Below are 27,060 nucleotides of genomic sequence, written 5' to 3'. Positions count from 1 at the left end.
TACGGTATATATAAGCCCACTATATACTGACTGCTGGAGCTTATGGCTGTACGGTATATATAAGCCCACTATATACTGACTGCTGGAGCTTATGGCTGTACGGTATATATAAGCCCACTATATACTGACTGCTGGAGCTTATGGCTGTACGGTATATATAAGGCCACTATATACTGACTGCTGGAGCTTATGGCTGTACGGTGTATATAAGGCCACTATATACTGACTGCTGGAGCTTATGGCTGTACGGTATATATAAGCCCACTATATACTGACTGCTGGAGCTTATGGCTGTACGGTATATATAAGGCCACTATATACTGACTGCTGGAGCTTATGGCTGTACGGTGTATATAAGCCCACTATATACTGACTGCTGGAGCTTATGGCTGTACGGTATATATATAAGCCCACTATATACTGACTGCTGGAGCTTATGGCTGTACGGTATATATAAGCCCACTATATACTGACTGCTGGAGCTTATGGCTGTACGGTATATATAAGCCCACTATATACTGACTGCTGGAGCTTATGGCTGTACGGTATATATATAAGCCCACTATATAGTGACTGCTGGAGTTTATGGCTGTACGGTATATATAAGGCCACTATATACTGACTGCTGGAGTTTATGGCTGTACGGTATATATAAGGCCACTATATACTGACTGCTGGAGCTGATGGCTGTACGGTATATATAAGCCCACTATATACTGACTGCTGGAGTTTATGGCTGTACGGTATATATAAGGCCACTATATACTGACTGCTGGAGCTTATGGCTGTACGGTATATATAAGCCCACTATATACTGACTGCTGGAGCTTATGGCTGTACGGTATATATAAGCCCACTATATACTGACTGCTGGAGCTTATGGCTGTACGGTATATATAAGCCCACTATATACTGACTGCTGGAGCTTATGGCTGTACGGTATATATAAGGCCACTATATACTGACTGCTGGAGCTTATGGCTGTACGGTGTATATAAGGCCACTATATACTGACTGCTGGAGCTTATGGCTGTACGGTATATATAAGCCCACTATATACTGACTGCTGGAGTTTATGGCTGTACGGTATATATAAGGCCACTATATACTGACTGCTGGAGCTTATGGCTGTACGGTATATATAAGCCCACTATATACTGACTGCTGGAACTTATGGCTGTACGGTATATATAAGCCCACTATATACTGACTGCTGGAACTTATGGCTGTACGGTATATATAAGCCCACTATATACTGACTGCTGGAGTTTATGGCTGTACGGTATATATAAGGCCACTATATACTGACTGCTGGAGCTTATGGCTGTACGGTATATATAAGCCCACTATATACTGACTGCTGGAGTTTATGGCTGTACGGTATATATAAGGCCACTATATACTGACTGCTGGAGCTTATGGCTGTACGGTATATATAAGCCCACTATATACTGACTGCTGGAGCTTATGGCTGTACGGTATATATAAGGCCACTATATACTGACTGCTGGAGCTTATGGCTGTACGGTATATATAAGGCCACTATATACTGACTGCTGGAGCTTATGGCTGTACAGATTAGATAACACCACGAATGTCCACTAGGGGGCGCCACAACACCGGCTATCCGGCACATCACACAATATCCCGGGTCTGTAGCCCGTTCCGGAGCCGCAGTGTTCCCGGTACACCCGGTGTGTGAGCGCCCCGTCCCCGTCCGGCCTCCATCACCTGGCACTAGGCGGCGCTCCTCGTCCTCCCCTCCCCGTCTCCGCCCCAGGCTTCCGGCGGGGACTAGAGCCGGCCCTGCCTCCCTCCTCCAGCACTGAGAGCCGGAGACCGAGGGGTGATGCGGCCGGACACAGAGCAGCTGGAGGCGGGTAAGAGGGGCCGGGGGTCGGGGGTCCTCCATCCTCTGATATGTGCGCACTCATCTGCAGGCTGCCCAGCTGGGGGCGATACTACAACTCTCAGGGTGCACTGACTGCACAAAGCATGCTGGGAGTTGTAGTACTACAGAATAGTTATAGGTAGTAGACTGACCCTGCAGGCGCTGGGGTGTTCAGGGGTGTTATTAGGCTGTACCTACACCAGACCGTAGACCGCCATGTCGCCCTGCGTCACCTGCGCTAATGCAACTCAATGGGGTTATATTGGGATTGATCACTTCTAGGGCTTTGGGGGTCTCCGAGTTGCAGTCGTAGTCACATTGGGTTGCAGGGAGACCCCATTGATTTCCAACCGCGCAGGTGTCACAGGGCGACACGGCGATCCTTGGGATTGCAACCAACTTACTACTTTATTTTTTAATTATTTTAGCAAAATTTTCCATTAAAAAGTGCATTACTCCATAGTAATATACAGATGGGTACAGGTGCCCCAAGTGGTCTATGGGTCATGACGGGCACCTTATATGGCAGGTATTAAAGATTAACCTCTGCAGACAAACTTTGTCATGTTGTTAATGTGACATGGCAGGAGGACCGATGTGGCAGTGCCCAGATACAGGGCTATGGCAGGAGAGTCTTCACCCATGTAAAGGTATTTTAGGTCATCGATGTCACCATCATGGTGGAATAGATCTGGCAAATTTTGTATTTGTATTTTCCATATTCTCATTTCTTGAATCGCCCATGTGACCCCATATAATATCGTGTGCCCTTTGAAAATGGTGTGGCAGTATTATTGTATGTCACCCAAAACCTTCTTGCAAGGGACCCACCATGGGTCCGGCAGCTAAAACCCCTGGCGATGAGTTATTATGGATGAAGGTGATAGAATAGTATGGCATTGAATGGTCGACATGTAATACCATATCTTACCTGTAGTGGCTGCTGTAGGAGAAAGTCGCAGCCAATAGCAAGTTTTTAATTGGTGGGGGCCCAACACCAGGATCAGCTGCTTGTGGGGGCTGAGGCACTTGTGAGCTCTTTGGCCTCTTCCTTGGTCTGAAGATGTCACATTCATTGGTCACATGGTACAGTAACCGCTCAGTCTCATTCAAGTAAACTGCAATACCAAACTCAGTCCCTTGGCCATACCCTGCACTATGCTTGGTATTCAGTGAAGAAGCTGCAGGACCCAACCTGAACGCTGCGGCCTCATCAACCAGCTGATCTGTCTGGGTACCGGATGTCAGACCACCCAGCAGTCACCTACTGATGTCTTATCCTAAGGCGAGATCAGCAATATGTAAGCCTTGGAAAACCCCTTTAAGAGATGTCCCATATTTGGAAACTAGTAGGGTACATTCGCCTACAATTTTTTTTCCCATCCTTTTAGCAGATCAGGATTCTGCCAAACGGATTCAAAAAACTTGAAGTGAATCCTACCTTAAAGAAGCCCTCTGGGGTTTTAATTCACATTATGTAAATGGTGTTGTCGTTATGCTATTCCCATATTATCAGCCCCCATCCAGTCCTCCGCACTACCCCATAACTGATGTACTGAACTACCCTGTGCCTGCTACGTGGAGTAAAGAGTGTCTCCTGCTCTGGAGGACCCAACACGTCCATGTGTTACAAATCTCATAGCATTTAATGGAAAATATGTAATGCCTTGTTTCTCCTGTGATGGCGCTGTAGGTAAAAGTGTACTATGAACATGCCTATGTGATATTTTGTATCTCCAGATGCTGAGCGTTGTCATGGTCTACCCGGTCTTCGGATTATTATTACATATAGTAAAACTCGGCGCTCAAAGCCCAGTTGTCTCTGCAGACCAGAACGTCACTCCATTGTCTTATGACTTCCAGAAGATCAATCTGCCGGCCGAGCACTTACCGTATTACCTGCACAATAACCAGGATGTGGCGCGACTCTGCAGTAAGGACCCCGGCTGTCCGTTTAGGGTAAGGTCTACCAATACCAAACCTAAAAGGTTAATGGAGTATCTTTTCTTATAACTCTATGTTGTGCTATTCCTCTGTTATCCCTCCTGGAAATGAAAGAATAGATTGAGATATAGCAACGCCCAGCCGTCTTGGCAGTCTGCACTGATTGGACAATGTATGTCTGTGTAGGTAACATCCTACATTACCAGGAGGAATCATAGAGGAACACCATGACAGTTAATAGAATAGATTTAGCTGAAGATTCCCTCTAGATTTCCCATTCCTTTGGTATCCATTCTCGGCTGCAACTCAAAAAAAAAAAAAAAAGCAGCAAAATCTGGAACAAAAACTGCATCTTTTCTGCAACGTGTGGCCTCAGCCTGATCGTTTCACCGTAAGCTCCTGCTCTGCCTCCAGCAATAAACCTGCACCCTTGGCCTACAGGAGCCTTGTCAGGGGAGGTAGCGGCAAAATCAGGAGGCCTTCCGTGTTTTGTGTATAGACATGTACAAAGGCTTCTTCTGGGTACGGCGTGTAGACAAGGAGGCGACCCGTAGGGATCAGTCTGGATGTTACTAGTAAAGCAGGTTCTGGGGCTACTTAGTACTTATAAGAATTGTCAGCTTATGTGTAACCTTGTTTCTTTAGGAACACCTGACACGACTGGATTCCTGCTGGGGTTACGAGAAGTCGTGCAGGAAGAAGCAACGCTTCAGTTATCCGGTGTGTGACAAGGTCGACTCTGGCTGGTAAGTGCGTCTTCTACAGCCTAAGACGTAGCATGCAAGGACAATGTCCTGTGCCCAGAGTGTCTCTGAAATTGTAGCTGAACTTTATAATTCTTCTTCTAAGTGATGCTAAAGCATCTCTGGTGCTCCCATAGGATGGAGGTGCAGGGTACAGCCTCGGCCTCCTGCTCTATCAGGTTGGGGCAGCCTTGTTCTCAGGGGTCAGTGGGTGTCCCAGCCATCAGACCCATCCTGAAAAAAGGGTCCAGTCCGTCATTCTGCATCCTGATCATATACCTGCAACCCTATATGTTCTCTATTGGAGCGCCAGGGATAGCGATCTGGGGTGCGCTCATAGAGCATGAATAGAGCATGCTCCATCAGGACCGGGGAGTGGGATCCCCTTTCTCAGGATTGGTGTGTTCCCTTCTAATTTGGGTACAACCCTTTTAATGCTAAATACCTTCCTATATACAGTACATAGGTACAGTCAGCACATATAGTAAAACCTCTCTGAGAGGATCAGTCAAAGCTGCATTGAAAAGTGGTCTTGTAGGTGGGTGGTCTTCTCAAAAAACATGGCTGCATCTGTGCCGATATGGGCGCCGTTCCACAGGACAAGGGATAAGAAACTGATCACGTAGACAGTCCTGCAATACTGTAAAGTAATGCCACCATGTAGAACACTTCAAAACTGCTCCTGTATGGTAAAAACATATAATCCTGCTAGACAGCACTCTTATACCCCTTACATATGAGGTTTAGTACCCTAAACATAGTAACCGCAGTCCTGAATATTTAGTTTGCTTGAGAGCGGTCCCTGATTTGCCCCTGGCGATGTTTGCACTTGAATAGGTCTGAGCTGAAATACCAAGCGCAGCCACTATACATTATACGGCGCTGTGCTTGATAAGTAGCATAGCTGATCTGTGGGGGTCCCGGGTTCTTGCTTTGATTCTTGAGAACTATAAGTTCTAAATATACTTCTTTGTTTTCCCTTAATTCTGTAGAGGAGAAGTAGGTGCAGATCTGTTGTCCCATTGTAATGATGTGTCAGATATTCCGCCAGTTATCTCATGTGATATTGTTCCCTTAGGGCAAGGAACTTGGAGGGCGCCCAAGAAGTATTTTGGAGACAGGCAGACTTTGGTTATGTTATGGAGCGTCTGGCTGAGGCACAAGTCCTCTGTCATCCTCGTGCACAGGTCTGTCTTCTTGAGTGCGTTGCGTCTTCTGGTTGGTGGTCCACGTTGCCTGACATGTCTCTGTCTTGCAGGGAGACTCTCTCTTGGTCTGTTCGAGCCACCTCCAGCACTGCAGAGCCACCAACCTTTACCTGGACTTAAGAAATCCTAGACGATCCCAAGACAGGTCTGCAGTACTTCATATTGATCCTGTGATCTAGTATGTAAGAAATAAGGAGCTGTCTGAATTGAGAGGTGGAGGTGGCATCCTTAAGAAAGGTCTCTTGTTCTGGAGGACTTGGCGTGTCTTGCAGTACACCGACCGGCCATTGACTTAAATGGTGGCGCTGCAGGTGGAATAAACACTTGCTGCCATATTGATTTCCCTAAAGATCACATCTGATTGCTGGGGTGTATTCGCCTACACACCATGGGGCAGATTTTTTGAGACTGATATTTCATAATAAAAATCCCATTCTCATCTATGACAAACGAAACTCAGAATGGGGTTGTGGTATAAAAAAGGATTGATGCTCTGATGGTTTATTGATGGCTTTGAGAGTTTGATGCCTTTATAATGTTGATTCAGATTGGGGTCTACTAGCCAAGTGGGCGGTACTACTATAGTTCCTCAGGGGCGGGGTCTCTGTGCTGTATGTCATGCAGTATTACCGCCCACTTGGCTAGTAGACCTCAATTTGGACTTCACTTTGGAACTGCTGAACAGATTTGGATAAATAAAACGCTGAAATGTTCCCGGGTGACGGCGCCGATCAGATAAGGGATGTTGATCATGTAAATAGCCGAACAACAGGGGCACTTAGGATTCAGTATGAACAAATAAGTAATTTAACTTCTTAATCTTGCTTTACAGATTTAATGAAGACTTTATACAGAAAGGAGAGATTGGAGGCCATTGTGATCTTGACTCGCAGAAGCTGCTTTCTCAAGGTGATCGCAAGAGCCCCCTACAGTCATGGTATGTGTTAGGACGTTTTTCTGTCTCGTGTACGCGCCATCACTTGCAGGTATCTGACCACAAGAATTCAATGACCAAAATGAAGAGGCTGAACCATAGTACCTGTAAGACAACCGGAAGGAGCCTCGCAAAGCTCAGTATTCGTTCTAGCATGTCCGACTTTGTGTCCGGTTCTGCCGCGGAGAGGAACAAGACGCTCACGGGCGGTCACTTTGCAAACCCGTTCAAGTGAAAACTGACTGCCGGGTTTCCGTCTCCTGTCCAGTTTCTTTTGGCAGAAGATGGAAACCCGAAAGCGGAGACCGGGCACAGTTGTGAATCCGCACCTAAGCTGCAATATTAGCATCTGAATGCTGCATGTCTCTTGGGTGGGGGTGCCAAGTGTCCGGCCCCCTGCCAGTCTGATATCGATGAAGACCTGGATATCTTGGCCCTGGAAATCCCTTTTCAGCCTCACTTTTACTCTAATTTACTTTCTACCTGTGGATTCGCCCTCATCTCCTCGTATTGGCACCAATCGAAAGTGACCTCAGCTCCCCCGTTTATAAAATGAATAAGCCTCTTGTCATTAGACTGCGGCCCTATAAATCACCGTCAGACGTCTGTAATTAATGTATGCACACGTTATACGGACAGGGATCGATGGCAGCGTTTGGCGTCTCGCTTTAGCGACCATTGATTCCGTGAATTGCCAAATGCTAAATCGGCTTTTAGGAGAAAACAACAAATATTTAGGACGACAAGAATTCCTCTCCTTGGGTTTAAAGCAGGAAATGCTGGATTTTTGGAAACTTCTTTATTGTCAGATTCCCAGCAGCAAAATAAACCTAAAATATCTCCAGTTCTTCTGAATGACACCTATTGGTCTCTTGATGTGCGTCTTGGACGGCTGCCATGATGGTTCCCAGAACGGATAGCTCTTAAGGGACATGTTTAAGATGATGATGATTCCTCTGAGACGTATGAAGATCAGCTGAATGAAATTCTGGGAATCTGGATGTTTTTCTAGGTTTCCCCTTGCTTAGATGCAATAATAACAAAAACCTTAAAGGGGTAGCCCAGTTCTTTATTTTATGGATGAGCTATTCCCAGGGTTCTGACATCCGGGGCTCTCGCTGATCAGCTATTTGAAGGGTCAGGGTGAGTTCACACGGGGCGGAAGCGAGGATTTTGGCACCGTGGGGAGCCGCGTCACTCTCGGGTCAAAACCTGCTTGCCACGACTGGCGCAGCTTCCGACAGTCGCGGCTTCCCCCTCAGAGCAGGCTCATATGAATGGGCCGACTCCGGAGGTTGCTGCCGCCAGGTGGACGCTGCGGCTCAACGAGTCGCAGAATCCACCCGAAGAAAGGGCAGCCCGGAACATGCCGCTCACGGAAAAAAGAAGCCTGGCAGGCTACGTAGACCACCATTGTGAAGGGGCAGATTATGACGTGGATTACGCGCCATTAATGCCCGTGTGAACTAGCCCTCAGTGACCCCTTTACTGTTTTATAGCGACCATACAACGTCACTGCAGCCTTGGCCCATAGAAGTGAATGGGATGAGATGGTAATAAGGTGGCATGCAATATAATCAGTACAGGAGCTGCAGCCCTTACAAACAGCAGATCGGCGGGGGTTCCGGTTGTCAGATCCTTGCTGATCTGTTATTGAAGACCATTCCTGAGGAACTTATCAATAAAAAAATAACTTAATCCCTTTAAGATGTGGTGTCTCCTGTACTTGGAAAAATTTCATTATATAGGGTCACACGTGGTAACCCGTACAACCTATAAGTTAGGCGCTCCAATACATCTCTCCCATCTTCCTCACTCCGGGCGCACCTTGTAACAGCACAGCTAATGTGCACTACAAATCTCAGCACGCTCTTCATGTCAAGGTGAGGTGAGCATTGACGGAGGAGGCGCTGAGGATTTTCCCTCTTTATTTCATAGATTTTTGTTATTCTGTACGCCTTTGTCTTGTGAGTGTGAACAGGATAAGGCAGTGACATGGCCGCCGTGGGGCCTGGAGGAAATCTCCTTCACCTCCGCTGTAGTGTCATGGCGACAGACCTATCTATGACTGATGGCTGTTTGGTATATCAGCCACGTATCTGAGCCAGCAAGGGGCCTCGTGGTCCTCAGACATTGGTCACATAGAGTCAGGAGAGAGGGGAAGAGGCCGAGGCCTGGCTGAGGTGAGGACGTTCCTGTCATAGACTCCATTATAGTCTATGGTGTTTCTATGGTGCACCCTCCGGACTAGGCCCATTCATTTGGGCCTACTCCGGAGCGGGAAGCCGCGACAGTCGTGACAGGCTTCCCGCGTCAGAATCAGGACCAAGATCAGCCATTCCGCGCCTCGTGTGAATTTGGGTTTTGTCATCCCCCCTCAGATTGCACTATATAACATGTAATATACGGTACTAGGGGGAATTGTTTTGTTAATGTTTTTCTGATTTCTTGCGGTTCCAGGTTTGCAGAGCTGCAGGCGTACAGTGCCCTGACATTCAGACCCATAGAGGACGGACATTGTGACGTTATTGTGGAGAAGCCCACGTATATCATGAAGTTGGATGCAGGTATACAGGTGACCTGTAGGTCCGGCTTGTACTTCTTTGTAGCATCTCACAAGACCCAATTTTCTTAGGGGTCCTTTGCGGATCTCTTAGGTGAGGGGGATTCAGGAAGAATTACATTTCAGCAGTGTGGTCTATAAGTTTAATCCCCTTGGGTTGCCCCTTGGCCGGGCAGGTGCCAGGGGGTGCCAACAATCTAATCCACCAATTTCTTAGAACTTATTGGTTCTTATTAGAGATGAGCAAATAGTATTCAAAACTGCAGTTTCGAACACCTCGCTCCATAGGAATGAATGGGAGCGGCCGGCGCTTAACCCCTTGCAGTTCGCCCGCTCCCATTCATTCCTATGAGAGCGAGGTATTCGAAACTAGAGTTTCGAATAGCATTCGGTCATCTCTAATTCTTATCTTTTTATTCTTTCCAGGTGTGAATATGTATCACCACTTCTGTGATTTTGTGAATCTTTATATAACACAACACATTAACAACTCCTTCAGTACTGATGTCAATATTGTCATGTGGGACACGGTAAGTAATGCTTTCTCTTATCTTTAAGGGGTACATTTAATAAATGTCAGTGGGGGAGGGGTACCTCTAAATGCAGGGGTACACATGTGCATTCAGGATCAGTGACTGATATCTGTGACCAGTTTTTGCCAGTTCCCACTTAGATATAATATATAGGTATATGTATGATTTGTGTGACGTCCGATTTATGAAGAAACAAACATCTGCCCGCGACTTTGTCCGCGTGTCATTGTTGGAATTGTTCCTGGAAATGTACCTGGCGATGACGCGTCTGCGCCCCGGTCGCAGCTCTGCTACATCTGCACATATGTGCAGTTTCCCCAGGTGTCCACCGCACCCCGAGGGCGCCCACGCGCGCCAGCCAAACTACCCCCCTCTCCCCAATCCCTTTGCATGCCCCTTTCTCCCATGTGCGGGGATATACACAGTATACCCAGATGTAGTGCGGCCCAGTCCCCCCACCTTCCACACGTGTCGACCACCCAGGCCATGCACACGTATGCTTGTAGCCCAAAAAAGGGAAGATTTTCCCAATATTGTTTGGTTTATGTCTTCTGTCTGCAGAGAAACCAAGGCTTTCATCACGGGACAGATCTTAGAATTTAACCCAGATGTCTGAGAAGGCAAAAAAAAGTTCAAGTGTCCTTTTGGCAGGGATAGCTTTTGTTTTTATTGTGTAACTATCGAATTATATGTGGAGGAAGTAAAGGCTGAAAGAACAGATGAGCCGAGGGAAATATTAATAGAGGGCGTCCATATGACATCAATAAAGACAAAACTGTGGACTAGAAAGAAAACCTCATGAATTGTACATTACACCATCAATAATACATAGAAGAACATGAGCAAGACGCTCCTTAATAACATCCTTACCGCAAGCGAGATCAGTGTTATAGCTTATATAACCTATGGGGTGACTCTTCAGGATATACATGAGGAGTACCACTATTTCTGGCCATTATATGAGGTGTATTCTGTATGATTTGGGAGTTCTCCCCTCTGCTCCATCTTCAGTTCTCCCTGAGCCGGTGGTGGAGGTTCCTGCTAGGATAATCTGCACATGGACAGAACACATAGTGAGAGGCTTATGGGCCATAGTGTGTGTCTGATATAGGGAAATTAGGATATGTTCACACTACTGTTATTGGGGTCCGTGGCTGTCATATATCATAGGATGAGAACAATCGAAATTATCCGTAGTAATAACCACAGGGACTGAGCCCCTCCATCTGCGTCCGATCCTATTGACTACATTGTAAGGAACGTAGCAGACCCTGCACGCAACAACAGAAAAGTAGTTGAAGCTTCCGTCATGTCTTATTAAATGGGAGTGAATGCAGAAGGACACCCAGAGGAGGGGGCCGCTCCATTAAAGTCTATGGGTCTGACATCCCACATCTGCAAAAAGCGAACCTTATGGAAGGTAGTGATTGATGTTAAAGGGATTCTACCGTTAAAACACATTTTTTTTCTCATTCACACATAGGAATAGCCTTAAGAAAGTCTATTTTTCTCCCACCTTTAGATGTCTTCTCTGCGCCGCCGTTCGGTATAAATCCCGGTTTTCGTCGGTAGGCAAATGAGTTCTCTCGCAGCACTGGGGGTGGTCCTCAGCGTTCAAACAGCACTGGGGGTGTCCCCAATGCTGCAAGAGAACACTCCAGCGGCGCCTCTATCTTCTTCTGGAACGGGGTCTTCACACATCTTCTTCTAGTGGTTAAACTTCTAGGCCTTGGGCAGAGCCGACTGGGCATTCCCGCGGCCACAAGAAAAATGGCCGCTTACACAGTAAGTAAGCGGCCATTTTCTTGTGGCCTGTGGGCATGCGCAGTCGGCTCTGCCCGAGGCCTAGAAATTTGAAGCCGGCACCGGAAGAAGACGCGTGAAGAGGACTTTCTTGAAGATGGAGGCGTCACTGGAGAGTTCTCTCGCAGCATCGGGGGACACCCCCAGTGCTGTTTGAGCACTGAGGACCGCCCCCAGTGCTGCGAGAGAACTCATTTTTACCGACGAAAACCCGGGTTTATACTGAACGGCGGCGCGTAGAAGACATCTAAAGGTGGGAGAAGAATAGGCTTTCTTAGGGATATTCCTACGTATGATCGAGAAAAAAATGTATTTTAATGGTAGAATCCCTTTAATTCAATTTTTGTACCGCGCTGCTACATATGTAGGCGCTATATAATCATTGGGAAATTGGATAACCACCCTAAGACTTTTGTTTAGGGATGGAGCATAAGGGCATTCAGTGGCTGTGAGTGCGATGTAGTCTGACCCGACCCATCCCAAAAATATCTGTATATGACTGCAGGATGTTGGGGGAGGGGTTCCTTGGTTTTGTTGGCGATTTCTCAGCTATTTACAGCCCTTTGTTGCCATCACTTGTGCAATCTGATGCCGTCACCCATGTAGTGGCCTCTCTACAAGGCGTGTGAAGGGCGTACGGAATATCCTGTTGCCACCTGTAATACAGAACCTTGAGGATATTTCTGCTTATTCCTGAGCGTGAGAACAGGAAGCAAATTCTGCTTTTGTTACGGAGCTAAGAACAGGCTGGTGAGCTGCCAAGTGTGCACAGTGCCAGCAGGGAACAAGATTTACTGTGGTAGGAGACAGGACTTTACTGGGGACTAGAGGAAGCTTTTAGGAGCCTGGAGACATTGTAAAGATGGCCGTGGTGTGATCTCTTCTGATAACCATATGTTTTATGGCTTTTACGCTTGCTCTTGTTTTTTTTAGTGCTTGCAGCTGCTTAGTGCCCGGATTTGCATCTTCAGCAGCTCTTATGCACTCGCCACTTTTATATTTGCCCATTAACTACGAGATGTGCGAATGCCAGGCCATTCTAATATTCAGAGAAAGTGACCTGCTCGGCGTAGGACTCTTTATTGCGTGTACACCTGAGCTAAATGGAAACCTTCCCCTTTTTATGTTTGTTTGCGCTGCCTGTGAAAGTGTCAGTCTTCACTGATGCTTTGGAATTTTATTTATAAATCATAAACCCGTGTTGTGGTGCATGTAATAAATAAGGGATTACTACCCATAAATCCAGGCATTGGGGTTCTCCATCATGATTAACCCCTCCAGTGCTGATAACGTTGCTGAAAAATGGACGGCTCTGAGGGCTTTATACTGGATGGACAGCGTGTAGTTCAGCAGAGACCCCAGGGTTAGGCCATATGTATAAAATGTCGTATAGAACTATTACGTTTTATTATAGATTTAAAAATTTATATATATACTAGCAATACCCGCGACTTCATCCGCAGCCCCCACACTCTTGCGCGAACCACCTGCAGCACGGCCCGTGGCCCCCCACGCCCCTTTCCTTGCAGCCGCTGCGGCCCCCTCCCACACCATCATTCCTCGCCAACTCCCTTTACTCTCACCACGGTCCCCTCACCCGCGGTCCCCCCCTTACCCCCCACCCGTGCCCCCGGCCCCCTCTCCCTCCCACCCCTCAGAGACTACAGTCACCTCCTCCATCTCCCCCACCACCTACCCGTGACCCCGGTCACCCTCCCCAACCCCCCCTCCACCTGTGCAATCCGCCCTCACCCCCGGGCCGCTGGTGCTGCTAGTGTAGATGTGTGTATATGTCCGGCCTACTGCGTTGCGCAGCAGCCGTGGCTATGCAGGTGGCACGACGGGCAGATGCCAATGTGTCGTAATGTGTCCAACTTCACCCGACCCCCTCGCACCTCTGTGGCCCCCGTGGACTCACCGATGCACACCGTGCGGCGGGCTCCACCAATGGCGTCATGTTCAGCCCACGGCTGCCCGCACATGCGACGCCATTTTCCGCTCGTTCTGTGTCCAGAGTGCAGCCCACTTCATGATGCTTACCAATCGTATAGCAGCGCAAGGGCCTGAGATGACGTCATCTCAGGTCCTGCAGCGTACACCAACCGTGATTTCGGTGCTCACAGTGGGCAAGCCCGGCTCTGTTTGGGGACGTTAAAGTGCCTATGGTCGATTCCTGGTCCCATTCTAGGTACTTGTCAAATTTGAGGGTAATCCGTTTGGGCGTGATAGTGGAACAAACATCCAAACACACAAACTTTCCCATTTATAATATTAGTAGGATAGTGTGTGTGTGTATATATATATATATATATATATATATATATATATATATATATTGCTATAGAGATGCTCGACTGGGGCCTCATTCATACAAGGGGCAGGGACCTCTTGCCATTATGATTGGTAGGGGTCCCAGGGGTCACTTATCACCTGTCCTGTGGACAATGACCAGTTTAGAGCAACCCCTTTTTTAGCCCAAAATTGATTTGATTGTGAAGGGGTTAACCTAATAAAAAAAGATTGTATGGAATTAAATTTATAGCGCGTGTTACAATCTCGTAGGTGTTCACGTCCCTTGCCCATCAGATAGTGATGACCGGTATTATCTCTACCTCTACACCCCCTTCACCTCTCCCAAAATAAATGGCGTAGGTGGAGACGACCTGTCAGAGAGCGGGAGCTCTACACAAAGAGCGGGATTTTTCAATTTGCCAGGTCCAGGGGTCGGCGCGCCCCTTGTAGCGCTCACTTGTTGATCAGTAATTGCAGTTGGTCCCATAGGGTTTGGGTGTATACACGGGGCCGTATGGCAGGATAGGTACGCAGCTTATCTGCACTGGGCAGATGGTCCTGTTCTCAAAAAAGGAAATCGTCCCCTGCACCCGGGGCGTGTGAAAGGAGACAATCCTGATTTATAATCCACTGTAATCTGCTCAACCATTGAGATGTGGGGCTCCATGGAGACCGGCGGCCATTGTGCGTCGTGTCAGGGATTACAATGATCATTATATAATATCCCCTTGACCGTCCTACTCCATCTAAAACTGACAAGTGACCTCAAGCCCGATAGTTCATCAGATCGGTTCAGCGCGTTTAACCATATGTGCGCCCTGAAAAGAATTAGTTATCGACCCCCTACAGGGCTCTGGTGCTTTCCAAATCTCAATACAGATTTATAGTTGGGGGAATTTACTAACCCGTCTGTGCCAGTATTATGGCCTATATTAGTGTAAGGCTTTGGGCATACGGCCGAGTGTGCACCCCCGAGGGTGTTCTGATGAGAGCAAAAATAAAACTGAGCATCAGATACCCTTGGCCTACGCACTCGGTCATGTACATGAAGCCTCAATGTGGCACATCTTATGCACACAGCCCTTTCTTGCCCCAAACGTGCCCCATTGTTCCATCGGTGCTCTGCTTGCCCCTTTCTACAAAAGTGGGTGGAACTGGGACCCTTTGACCCAACAAATTCACTATAACTCGCACCAGAAAGCTGCAGTGACTTATGGTATACCTGAAATCTGCACCAGTTCCTGTTTGGTGTAGGCCTCAATTCTGGTGCACAGGAGAGTTCCTAAACCCCTTAATAATTCGGGCACATCTCGTGCCAGCTCAGCGCTCCCCTAATTGGATATAAGAAAGGTCAGGAATGAAGTGTATACTGCCCCCTACAGTCAGGACGTTGGATTTCTCGCCACACCCCATGGATACAGATGTTGTGCATTATATGTCTGAAAATGTCTCTGTGTTCTCTGCAGAGTTTCTACGGCTACGGCGATCTGTTTAGTGAGACGTGGAAAGCTTTCACCGACTATGAAGTGACGCACTTGAAAGCGTACGACGCAAAGCGGGTAAGAAGACGAGTGCTTTCTTCTCTTTACCAGCAGTTTTACCAATTAAAGGGGATTTTCTGTTGTGTGAATAAAACTTGTAATGTATTATGGGAAATCCGCCAACTTCCTAATGCAAAACTTATCTCTTATTATCAGGACGGGGGAAAAGTGTCAGATCACGGGGAACCGACCTCTGGTGAAGGTCCAGTCACATGTATAGGGCGGCCAGGACCACAAGCTCCAGCAGCCCCATAGAAGTAAATGGAGTGTTAGCCATACAAAGCCCAAAGGGGCTTCATTCAGGGAGAGAAATCAGGGGGGTGGTCTGCTCCTCATTCTCATGATTGCAGGGGGTCCCTCGGGATCTGACTCTTCTTCCCTATCCTGTATCATATAACCCTATATATCACAGAGCTCAGCTTCTCTCCTCTATCATATACCCCTATATATCACAGAGCTCAGCTTCTCTCCTCTATCCTATAACCCTATATATCACTGAGCTCAGCTTCTCTCCTCTATCATATAACCCTATATATCACAGAGCTCAGCTTCTCTCCTCTATCCTATATATCACAGAGCTCAGCTTCTCTCCTCTATCCTATAACCCTATATATCACTGAGCTCAGCTTCTCTCCTCTATCATATAACCCTATATATCACAGAGCTCAGCTTCTCTCCTCTATCCTATATATCACAGAGCTCAGCTTCTCTCCTCTATCCTATAACCCTATATATCACAGAGCTCAGCTTCTCTCCTCTATCCTATAACCCTATATATCACAGAGCTCAGCTTCTCTCCTCTATCCTATAACCCTATATATCACAGAGCTCAGCTTCTCTCCTCTATCATATAACCTATATATCACAGAGCTCAGCTTCTCTCCTCTATCCTATAACCCTATATATCACAGAGCTCAGCTTCTCTCCTCTATCTTATAACCCTATATATCACAGAGCTCAGCTTCTCTCCTCTATCCTATAACCCTATATATCACAGAGCTCAGCTTCTCTCCTCTATCATATAACCCTATATATCACAGAGCTCAGCTTCTCTCCTCTATCCTATAACCCTATATATCACAGAGCTCAGCTTCTTTCCTCTATCATATACCCCTATATATCACAGAGCTCAGCTTCTCTCCTCTATCATATAACCCCATATATCACAGAGCTCAGCTTCTCTCCTCTATCCTATAACCCTATACATCACAGAGCTCAGCTTCTCTCCTCTATCATATAACATATATATCACAGATCTCAGCTTCTCTCCTCTATCATATAACCCTATATATACAGAGCTCAGCTTCTCTCCTCTATCCTACAACCCTATATATCATAGAGCGCAGCTTCTCTCCTCTATCCTATAACCTATATATCACAGAGCTCAGCTTCTCTCCTTTATCATATAACCCTATATTTCACAGAGCTCAGCTTCTCTCCTTTATCCTGTAACCCTATATATCACAGAGCTCAGCTTCTCTCCTCTCTCATATAACCTATATATCACAGAGCTCAGCTTCTCTCCTCTATCATATAATCCTATATATCACAGAGCTCAGCTTCTCTCCTCTATCATATAACCTATACAGTTAGGGCCAGAAATATTTGGACAGTGACACAATTTTCGCGAGTTGGGCTCTGCATGCCACCACATTGGTTTTGAAATGAAACCTCTACAACAGAATTCAAGTGCAGATTGTAACGTTTAATTTGAAGGGTTGAACAAAAATATCTGATAGAAAATGTAGGAATTGTACACATTTCTTTACAAACACTCCACATTTTAGGAGCTCAAAAGTAATTGGACAAATAAACATAACCCAAGCAAAATATTTTTTTTTTCAATATTTTGTTGTGAATCCTTTGGAGGCAATCACTGCCTTAAGTCTGGAACCCATGGACATCACCAAACGCTGGGTTTCCTCCTTCTTAATGCTTTGCCAGGCCTTTACAGCCGCAGCCTTCAGGTCTTGCTTGTTTGTGGGTCTTTCCGCCTTAAGTCTGGATTTGAGCAAGTGAAATGCATGCTCAATTGGGTTAAGATCTGGTGATTGACTTGGCCATTGCAGAATGTTCCACTTTTTTGCACTCATGAACTCCTGGGTAGCTTTGGCTGTATGCTTGGGGTCATTGTCCATCTGTACTATGAAGCGCCGTCCGATCAACTTGGCAGCATTTGGCTGAATCTGGGCTGAAAGTATATCCCGGTACACTTCAGAATTCATCCGGCTACTCTTGTCTGCTGTTATGTCATCAATAAACACAAGTGACCCAGTGCCATTGAAAGCCATGCATGCCCATGCCATCACGTTGCCTCCACCATGTTTTACAGAGGATGTGGTGTGCCTCGGATCATGTGCCGTTCCCTTTCTTCTCCAAACTTTTTTCTTCCCATCATTCTGGTACAGGTTGATCTTTGTCTCATTTGTCCATAGAATACTTTTCCAGAACTGAGCTGGCTTCTTGAGGTGTTTTTCAGCAAATTTAACTCTGGCCTGTCTATTTTTGGAATTGATGAATGGTTTGCATCTAGATGTGAACCCTTTGTATTTACTTTCATGGAGTCTTCTCTTTACTGTTGACTTAGAGACAGATACACCTACTTCACTGAGAGTGTTCTGGACTTCAGTTGATGTTGTGAACGGGTTCTTCTTGACCAAAGAAAGTATGCGGCGATCATCCACCACTGTTGTCATCCGTGGACGCCCAGGCCTTTTTGAGTTCCCAAGCTCACCAGTCAATTCCTTTTTTCTTAGAATGTACCCGACTGTTGATTTTGCTACTCCAAGCATGTCTGCTATCTCTCTGATGGATTTTTTCTTTTTTTTCAGCCTCAGGATGTTATGCTTCACCTCAGTTGAGAGTTCCTTTGACCGCATGTTGTCTGGTCACAGCAACAGATTCCAAATGCAAAACCACACACCTGGAATCAACCCCAGACCTTTTAACTACTTCATTGATTACAGGTTTACGAGGGAGACGCCTTCAGAGTTAATTGCAGCCCTTAGAGTCCATTGTCCAATTACTTTTGGTCCTTTGAAAAAGAGGACGCTATGCATTATAGAGCTATGATTCCTAAACCCTTTCTCCGATTTGGATGTGGAAACTCTCATATTGCAGCTGGGAGTGTGCACTTTCAGCCCATATTATATATATAATTGTATTTCTGAGCATGTTTTAGTAAACAGCTAAAATAACAAAACTTGTGTCACTGTCCAAATATTTCTGGCCCTAACTGTATATCACAGAGCTCAGCTTCTCTCCTCTATCATATAACCCTATATATCACAGAGCTCAGCTTCTCTCCTCTATCATATAACCCTATATATCACAGAGCTCAGCTTCTCTCCTCTATCATATAACCCTATATATCACAGAGCTCAGCTTCTCTCCTCTATCATATAACCCTATATATCACAGAGCTCAGCTTCTCTCCTCTATCCTATAACCCTATATATCACAGAGCTCAGCTTCTCTCCTCTATCATATAACCCTATATATCACAGAGCTCAGCTTCTCTCCATTATAACTACTATATCTCAGTTCAGCTTCTCTCCTCCATCATTCTTCTCCTCTGCTGTAAGTGGAGGTTCTGTGTGTTTTGTGTGTTCTGTATTTTGCACTTTGTTTTATAGATCACTCTCCCATTTGGAAGAGTTACAGTCTATGAAAGTTACACTTGGCGGTCGTGATTCACGCTTTTACGGCCATTGCTGGTAATATATCCCTCTGCATTTATGTTCCTTTAAGGTCTGCTTTAAGGATGCTGTGTTTGCGCTCCTGCCCAGGATGAGATACGGGTTATTTTACAACACGCCGCTGGTAAGCTTGTTATCCGGAGATGTGAAGGATGACAGTAGAAGTATTGTCTGAAGACAGGAGATGCGCTCTTTATTAGTGCTGTAAATTTCGGCGCCTTTTTTCTTTCTCCAGATCTCAAATTGCCGCAGCACCGGATTATTCAGAGCGTTTTCACAACACGTGCTTTTCCGGCTGAATATTTCCCAAGAAACTTTAAAGGTGCGATATAAATCAAGATGAGGGTTTGTTCCTGGGCGCAGTTCATTACAGTCATATAGATGTGAATTTTTTTCTTTTCGTTTTTAAATCCTTCCGTACGGATAAAGTAGAGTCGTCGCCGCTCGCTCCGTGAATTATGTATGTATAAAATTATTCATAGCCTGCCAATAATATATGGAGCACTTCTCCGTTGTCAGACCGCGCAGGAATAATAATGGTGGGGAGAAGGCCGGAGACTATGAAAGAGGTAGTGTCCCCATCACTGCCATCAGGACTTGTGCCCTCTGTTATGTCTTTATCTGTAATATGAATGGGTCATGTGTAAACTGAGAACGCAACGGGATCCCCCCCTCCCCCAAGTGCACTTTTCATGTCCCAACCCGGCTGGTGAGGAAGTCACTTAAAATGGCTTAACCATAAAGGTTGTATCATACGCGATTACAAAAAAAAATCTGCTTTTTAAACATTGCATTCAAGTTAATGGACTTGAGGTGCAATACCAGGCATAGCCTGTGGACAGGAGTGGCGCTATTTCAGATAAAAACCTATATCCTATCCAGCAATTGTCACTCTGACCACTAAGCCTAATAATAGACTGACATTTACCAATCTTGCAGGGTTTTTTTGGTTTTTTTTTTTGCAGCTGTCACCTCATTTACATCACAGACAGGTTTACAATAGATAACACCAGTGACACATCCAAACATCCCTTACTGACCATAGATGACGCCATATTTTCTTATTTTACTTGCACAGTATGGTGCCACCTGGTGTTCAAAGTGCGTTGCAATGTTTATGACCACCTGATGAGCTGATTGCTGGTGGTCGCACATGCTCAGTCACACTCTATGGAAAAATATACAACATAACTGATTTACTTTTACTTTAATTTTTTGTCCCAGGAGGAGAAGATCCGAGTCACCATCCTTATACGCAGCACAGAGTTTCGGAAAATCCTGAACTTAGATGAGGTAATAATTTCTTACTTTATAATTATCTGTAAATGGTCATGGTAGAATCCTCTGGGTGACCATCAGGTGTCCTGGGGTGGTCGGTGGGTTCTTTCTGAATGAAGCTTTTCTGACAATCATAACCTTTCCATACAAGAGTCTGGTATTTTTCCTGGGGCCACACGGTGGCTCAGTGGTTAGCACTGCAGCCTTGCAGCGCTGGAGTCCTTGGTTCGAATCCTGCCCGGAACACCATCTGCAAGGAGTTTGTATGTTCTCCCCGTGTTTGTGTGCATTTCCTCCCATTCTACAAAGACATACTGATTGTAAATTTTTTTCCTATGTGATCCCTATATGGGGCTCACCATCTACATTAAAAAAGAGTCTGGTATTTTTCCGTCATTGCCTGACGTGATATTCGGAAGCCAAAACATGTCTCGGTGAGCGGGTGGGAAGGCTCCCGACAAGCGATCGGAGACATTTATAACCACAGACACTTCCTGTTTGTACCGCGATGATGGGAAATAATATTTTGGTCTCCCAGGACATCTAGAAACGTGATATAATATTATGCAAAACTAAATCCGTGTCTTACTGACGTTCTCCCTCAGCTGGTCCGCGCCTTAAAGGCCATCCCGCGCTTCCAAGTGACTGTTGTGGATTACAAATATAGGTAAGTGACCATCGGAGGTGATGGGGCGAGTCCTAAATAAGGGCTCATAGTCTGTAAACTCATGGCATTGTCTCATAAGACCTATTATGGCCTATGTTTATAGAGGAGGTGGGCTGGTTATGGGGTGTCGTGTCCATTCTTGTCAATGCTTCATGTTCTCTAGGTCTCTTGGATTTCTCGACCAGCTGAAGATCACCCACAATTCGGACATATTTATCGGGATGCACGGGGCCGGCCTAACGCATTTACTCTTTTTACCAGACTGGGCCGTTATATTCGAGCTGTAAGTCTTGTCCTGTGTCCTGGTGTGTAATACGGAGATCCTCCTTGTATTACAATTACATGACTAGCCATTCCTTGATATTATGGGAATGATCATGTTACGTTCCGCTGAGGGGTCTTGGATGTGTAGACAGCGGGTTTGAGACCTAGGGGGGTTCTGGGGGATCCACCTTGTAAAGGGAGAGTTTCCCATATTAACATTATCTCTGAGAATTGCTATAGGATGACTGGTAACCTGAGTGTCATCCTTTATGACTATCCTATCCGTGTTTGGATGTTTGTGGGTTTGGATGTTTGTTCCTCAATCACACAAAAACTGCTGAACTGATTTGCATGAAATTTGCCACATACATAGATAGGAACCCCGATTAAAACATAGGCTACTTTTTGTCCAGGTAAATGACATTACTACACGACAGCAGTGAAGGAATTTAAGTTCACACAACACTAAAGGACCTGTAATGACATCATCACAGGTCCTTGAGCCATTCTCAGATAGGAGCCTGCTAGGCAGTGGGCGGAGCTACATGCTATTTTGTGGGCGGGGCTATATAGGATGAAGCTGGACAGTGTGAAAGGTGAAGAAAATGGAGTCTCATAGAAGATCAGGAGACTACAGAACATGCAGGATGTGTGTGGGCAAGAGGAGTATATCGGGTGTAGAGTTTCAGCGAGTACGACGGGGAATGTGTTGTTCTGCCTCTGATGGGGGAGAACTTTGGCACATTTCAGCAAAATCCGTTCAGCCCTTTGTAACACAGAAGCTGCTCAGACAGTCACATAACCAAACCCCTGTGATCACAATTGCCCGATGTAGCAGAGTTTAGGCAGTGCTGTAGCACACCTCTATAGGCTCTTCATATGCAAACATGTACATACAGCTGATATCCCATACATATGCAGCGATGTAGCAGAGCTGATACGCGGGAGTAGGCTGATCGAACTGTGGCAAATTTCTGCAACATCCGTTAAGCTGTTTCCAACACAGAAGCTGCTCAGACACTGACATAAGAACACCCCTATAATCCAAATGGCCAGATGTAGCAGAGCTTAGGCAGCACTGTAGCACAGCTGAGTACACTCTCCATATGCAGAGATGTACATACTACTGAGTGCTAGTGGTAGATAACTACGGGCAGATGATAGTGGTAGATAACCCTAAATTTATATCGGGGGTGGTGGGCGAACTATAAAGACAGACCATGTGACTGCTGTGGGGGTCCGCCTTGAGAGAGGACGGGCGCCGAACTGCTACTGCAAATTTGGTTGTGCCTTTAGTTTGGAGGACCCTATACCGATGACAATATCATGGTAATGGTCTTTGGCCCGCACTCCCGCCCTGTTGGCGCACCCACGTAGCCATCACTGCTTTTAGCACATTTATTTTAAGCGAGCGGCCTGCTCTGCCCATATATTCCCATTTCTAGCCATGGCCGACCATGACCACTCAGAAAGGAATGCTCAATAAATATTTATAGACTCTCAAAATAAAAGCGAATTTCTGTTCCCACGAGTCGTCTCTACAAGGTCATCTCAACCATATCTGGATGAGGATTATCACAATCTGCGTATACAAGAATCCATTAATCTCAATGACAACGTCCCGAGCCCATTTGAACGTGCGCCCCCCTGACCTGGTGTATAAATAATGCTGCGCTATCAATCTTATTTTATGGGCACTTTAGACTGAAGGGTTAAATCAGATACTGTATTTAGTATATGCATCATGAGAATGCTACACGTACCGTATGTATATTGCACGTAGCGCTGAGTATACAGGAGAAAAGCGGCCATGTCTGTTCGTAAGTGCTTGTCCTAAATAATGCAATTGTGGATGAGGTGCACTGTGCGCCCCCTACAGGGGTGAAGAGGTAATGTATTTTCCTTAGGCTATAATTGATTATTTCTCCTATAATATTGCTGATGATAAAGCAGGTAGGTACCCAGACGGGGGCGCCGTTATCTAGAATCTTGTATATTCATGATGTTATTGCCACAGGTACAACTGCGAAGATGAGAGGTGTTACCTGGACTTGGCCAGACTTCGAGGACTTCACTACATCACTTGGGAGAAAGCAGATAAAGTTTATCCTCAGGACAAGGTAAGTTCTGCTTTCCAGAGGTGTCGCTTGAGGCTTCCGTAATAGGGCCCCTACCTCCATTGTGCCTTTTAGGGCCCCCTCTAGGTCCATGGCCCAGTAGCGACTGCTGCCCCTGCGCCCATTTTGATAGGGAATTGGTAGATCACATAGTTTGGCTCCCTGTGATCAATTGATTGAAGGCACCATTGCAGTCTAGTGAGTGCGCCCCCTTCATTGTTTTCTGGGTATAGCTCTATACATTTGGTTGTGGTTTTGCTTGGTATTGCAGATTATTCAAGAGATTCTACCATTAAAATCCCATTTTTGTCTCATTCACACGTCGGAATAGCCTTAAGAAAGGCTATTCGTCTCCTCTCCGCACTGCCGTTCCTTAGAAATCCCGGTTTTCCTCTGTATGCAAATGAGTTCTCTGGCAGCACTGGGGGCGTCCCCAATGCTGCGAGAGAACTCTCCTGCGCCGCCTCCATCTTCTTCAGAAACAGCCTCTTCTTCTGGCGCTGGGGGTCAAACTTCTAGGCCTCGGGCAAAGCCGATTGCGCATGCCCACAGGCCACAAGAAAATGTCCGCTTACTTACTGTGTAAGCGGCCATTCGCTTGTGGCTGGCGTGTATGCGCAGTTGGCTTTGCCCTTAGGCCCGAGGCCTAGAAATTTGACCCCTAGCGCCGGAAGAAGACCCGTTCCTGAAGAAGATGGAGGCGTCGCTGGAGAGTTCTCTCACAGCATTGTGGACGCCCCCAGTGCTGCGAGAGAACTCATTTGCATACTGACGAAAATCAGGATTTCTACCGAATGGTTGCGCGGAGAAGACATCTAAAAGTGTCTTAAGGCTATTCCTATGTGTGAACGACAAAAAATGTGATTTTAATGGTCGAATCCCTTTCCCTTTGTACAATCCCTTCAATGAGCAGAGGTGTCAGGTGTGATATTGATGGCAGTCTAAGTATACAAGAAAATTGTATAACAACCTCCATTATACACTGAACACCCCCTCTAAATTTAGAGTCCTCCTATATTAGGAGAGAAGGCCGCCATCTCGTATATCACCCGGCCTTGCTCCTGACTCTTTCCAGTGTCATTTTTCCCTGAAACCTACATTGTTCTCCCCCATTACTAGGCCTCAGCCATTGACTGGTGACACATTTCTAACCGTGGCAGGATCAAAAGTGAATTAATTGCTCATTAGTTCTCCCTGTCAATAATTCTCCCTCGTGTCCTGCGCATAAGAAAGAAAACCAAACCAATCAATAGTTCCCGGGGGCTTAAATGAAAGTTGTTTTCTGTGTCCAGAATTAATGAACTTGTCTTTCAACGGAGAGGGTAAGATGGCCGACATTGACACCGCTTGTTGTGCCCTCTAATTAAGGGACATCACCCGACTTTGGGAGAACACCCGAAATTCACCAATTACGCCTTCCACGTTGAGGAGTTTGTACGGCTGGTCAGCTCGGCCGCCGACTATGTGTCTCGCCATCCTCAGTGGCCGCCCCGAAGACCCCGAGATGAGCTGTAAGCCCCGAGAGAAGGATTTCACTGGAGATCGGATCCTCGGTGATATTTTATAATGTTTTATAAATTATTTATTTATTATATAAAAAAATAATAATAATTTTAGTTGTTGAAATTTTGTGAATGTGTTTAGATTTATTTTCACTTTTATTTACCCCTCATTCTTTGCTTTCATAGTTTTTGTCATTTTTATTTTTGCTCCCCGATGTCATTCATCCAGAACAGGTAATGGTGCGCATGAATTGTTTTCTAGAGGTCATGTGATGCAGGGTAAAAAAAAATCCAGTGACATTGGTAGCCATCTTAGTGACTTACCTCCAGCTCGGAAATGCGTATCGAATCCTTAACCCTTAATGCTAGTCCGTGTCCTCACCATCTCCCACTTAGACTACTGTAACATCTGTCTCCATGGCCTCCTAATGTTCTTGCTCCCCTTTAATCCGCTTCTCCCATTTGCTAATCCCTTCATTGACGCCCCATCACCCAGCGAATACAGCTTACAGAGTTAAAGGGGTGTTCCAGACCTATATTAACTTTTCATAGGTGATCTGTTGGCGGTCTGACACCTGGACATGGAACGTCCCTGTTCACTAGCAGCGTTCATCTCTGTGGGGTCCGGCTGTCAGACCCCGCATAGATCACATCTTGATGACGTATCCTGTGGACAGATCAGTATGAAAAATCGGGGCAACACGGCGGCTCAGTGGTTAGCACTGCAGCCTTGCAGCGCTGGAGTCCTGGGTTCGAATCCTGCAAGGAGTTTGTATGTTCTCCCCGTGTTTGCGTGGATTTCCTCCCATTCTACAAAGACATACTGATAGGAAACTAAATATACATTGTGATCCCTATATGGGTGGGTGGGCTGTGGTATACGGTTATACGTGGTCACTTTTGTAGTTCAAAAACAAAAATCCTGTTTCTATCCGAAAAGTAGTTTTGTAAGATGAATACATTTCACACAAGTGAGAAGATTTTTGTATAAATAAAGCACTGGTCAACTTTTTGATGTTTTCCATTCTATTTGCGCTCTGTGAAGGGGATTGCGTCACAATTACGCAGATGGTGGTGTCGTGGCTCTAGAACAAGACGGACATTGCGTATCTGTGGGTGCCTTCAATTTTGTGCAGGATCCTCAACAAACACAAATATTAGAGAGGCATCGCTTATGGGAGAAAAAAGAGGGTGAGATCACCTGGAGGAATTTGCTTCGGATTTGGGGGCAGAATTCACCTCCTGTTGCTTTCAGTGAGAGGCGAGAACGTTGAAAAAAAATACGCGTCCTGCTCATTCTTGTTGTGTGTATGTAATGTTAAAGACGAGACCTGTCAAGGAGAGGCCAGAGGTCCGCGGCCCCTCGCCACCCTACTCCGGCCTCCCCCGACACTGTATTGTCTGTGCATAGTAAAACCTACAAGGTTCAGCCCTGGCACTGCCGGATTTGATTCCATCAGACTTCAGTCCTTGGTGTAAAGCCACTTGACATAACGTAGCGTCTTACATCCTGCAATATTCCAGTATTTCCCAGCAGGCCGCACCAGCCATGACAGATTACGGCCAGTTTTCTCCTATATTTTACGCCGTCGCTCTGTTCCGTCACCCTGGGCGCCCACTCTCCGGATCAATCTTTTATGCATTGTTAGAGGACATAGATCTGGAGCTTGCGTTGGCTTCACAAAAACCAGGTCATCAGAAAAAAAAAAGTTCCCACCTTCCAAGCTCATTTATCAATGTTCTGCGCGGGATTGAATCTGTTTTATAGGCGGTGAGCGAAGTGATTTATAGTCATTACAATGAATTGCAGAAGTATTCACACCCTGCATAGGGTCCTGGGGTCCCTGTCACTTCTCAGAATTACAGGATCGGGATCAGCGGGGGCTAATAGGTGAGTGATGGTTGTGGTTCTTATTTTATAGCATTCCCCGCAGGCTGACCCATTTATGTAGAGATCCCCTTTAAGACTTATGCACATAGTTATAGGATCTGTCCAGGTGACACAGATCTAGGTGACTGAATGGCACAATAATCCCATCTACATAATGAAAGACATTTCTAATTTTAGTGGAAAAGGGATCT

At 46.1% G+C, this 27,060-nt stretch overlaps 1 protein-coding gene across 1 annotated transcript; it reads left to right on the top strand.

Annotated features, from left to right (window-relative positions):
* Positions 1-1,783: 1,783 nt before the first annotated feature.
* EOGT (EGF domain specific O-linked N-acetylglucosamine transferase) lies at positions 1,784-25,813 on the top strand. The gene is made up of 16 exons (XM_075287513.1): positions 1,784-1,880; positions 3,632-3,850; positions 4,481-4,581; positions 5,657-5,765; positions 5,837-5,931; positions 6,619-6,723; positions 9,181-9,287; positions 9,710-9,813; positions 15,378-15,470; positions 19,203-19,274; positions 19,386-19,472; positions 20,375-20,443; positions 21,034-21,095; positions 21,259-21,378; positions 23,377-23,479; positions 24,845-25,813. The coding sequence occupies exons 2-16, from the start codon at positions 3,632-3,634 to the stop codon at positions 24,989-24,991; spliced, it is 1,593 nt and encodes a 530-aa protein (XP_075143614.1). The 5' UTR covers positions 1,784-1,880; the 3' UTR covers positions 24,992-25,813.
* Positions 25,814-27,060: the final 1,247 nt, after the last annotated feature.

Source organism: Leptodactylus fuscus, chromosome 9 (assembly GCF_031893055.1).
Source record: "Leptodactylus fuscus isolate aLepFus1 chromosome 9, aLepFus1.hap2, whole genome shotgun sequence".
Lineage (NCBI taxonomy): Eukaryota > Metazoa > Chordata > Amphibia > Anura > Leptodactylidae > Leptodactylus > Leptodactylus fuscus.
This window is presented reverse-complemented; position numbering and strand designations above follow the sequence as displayed.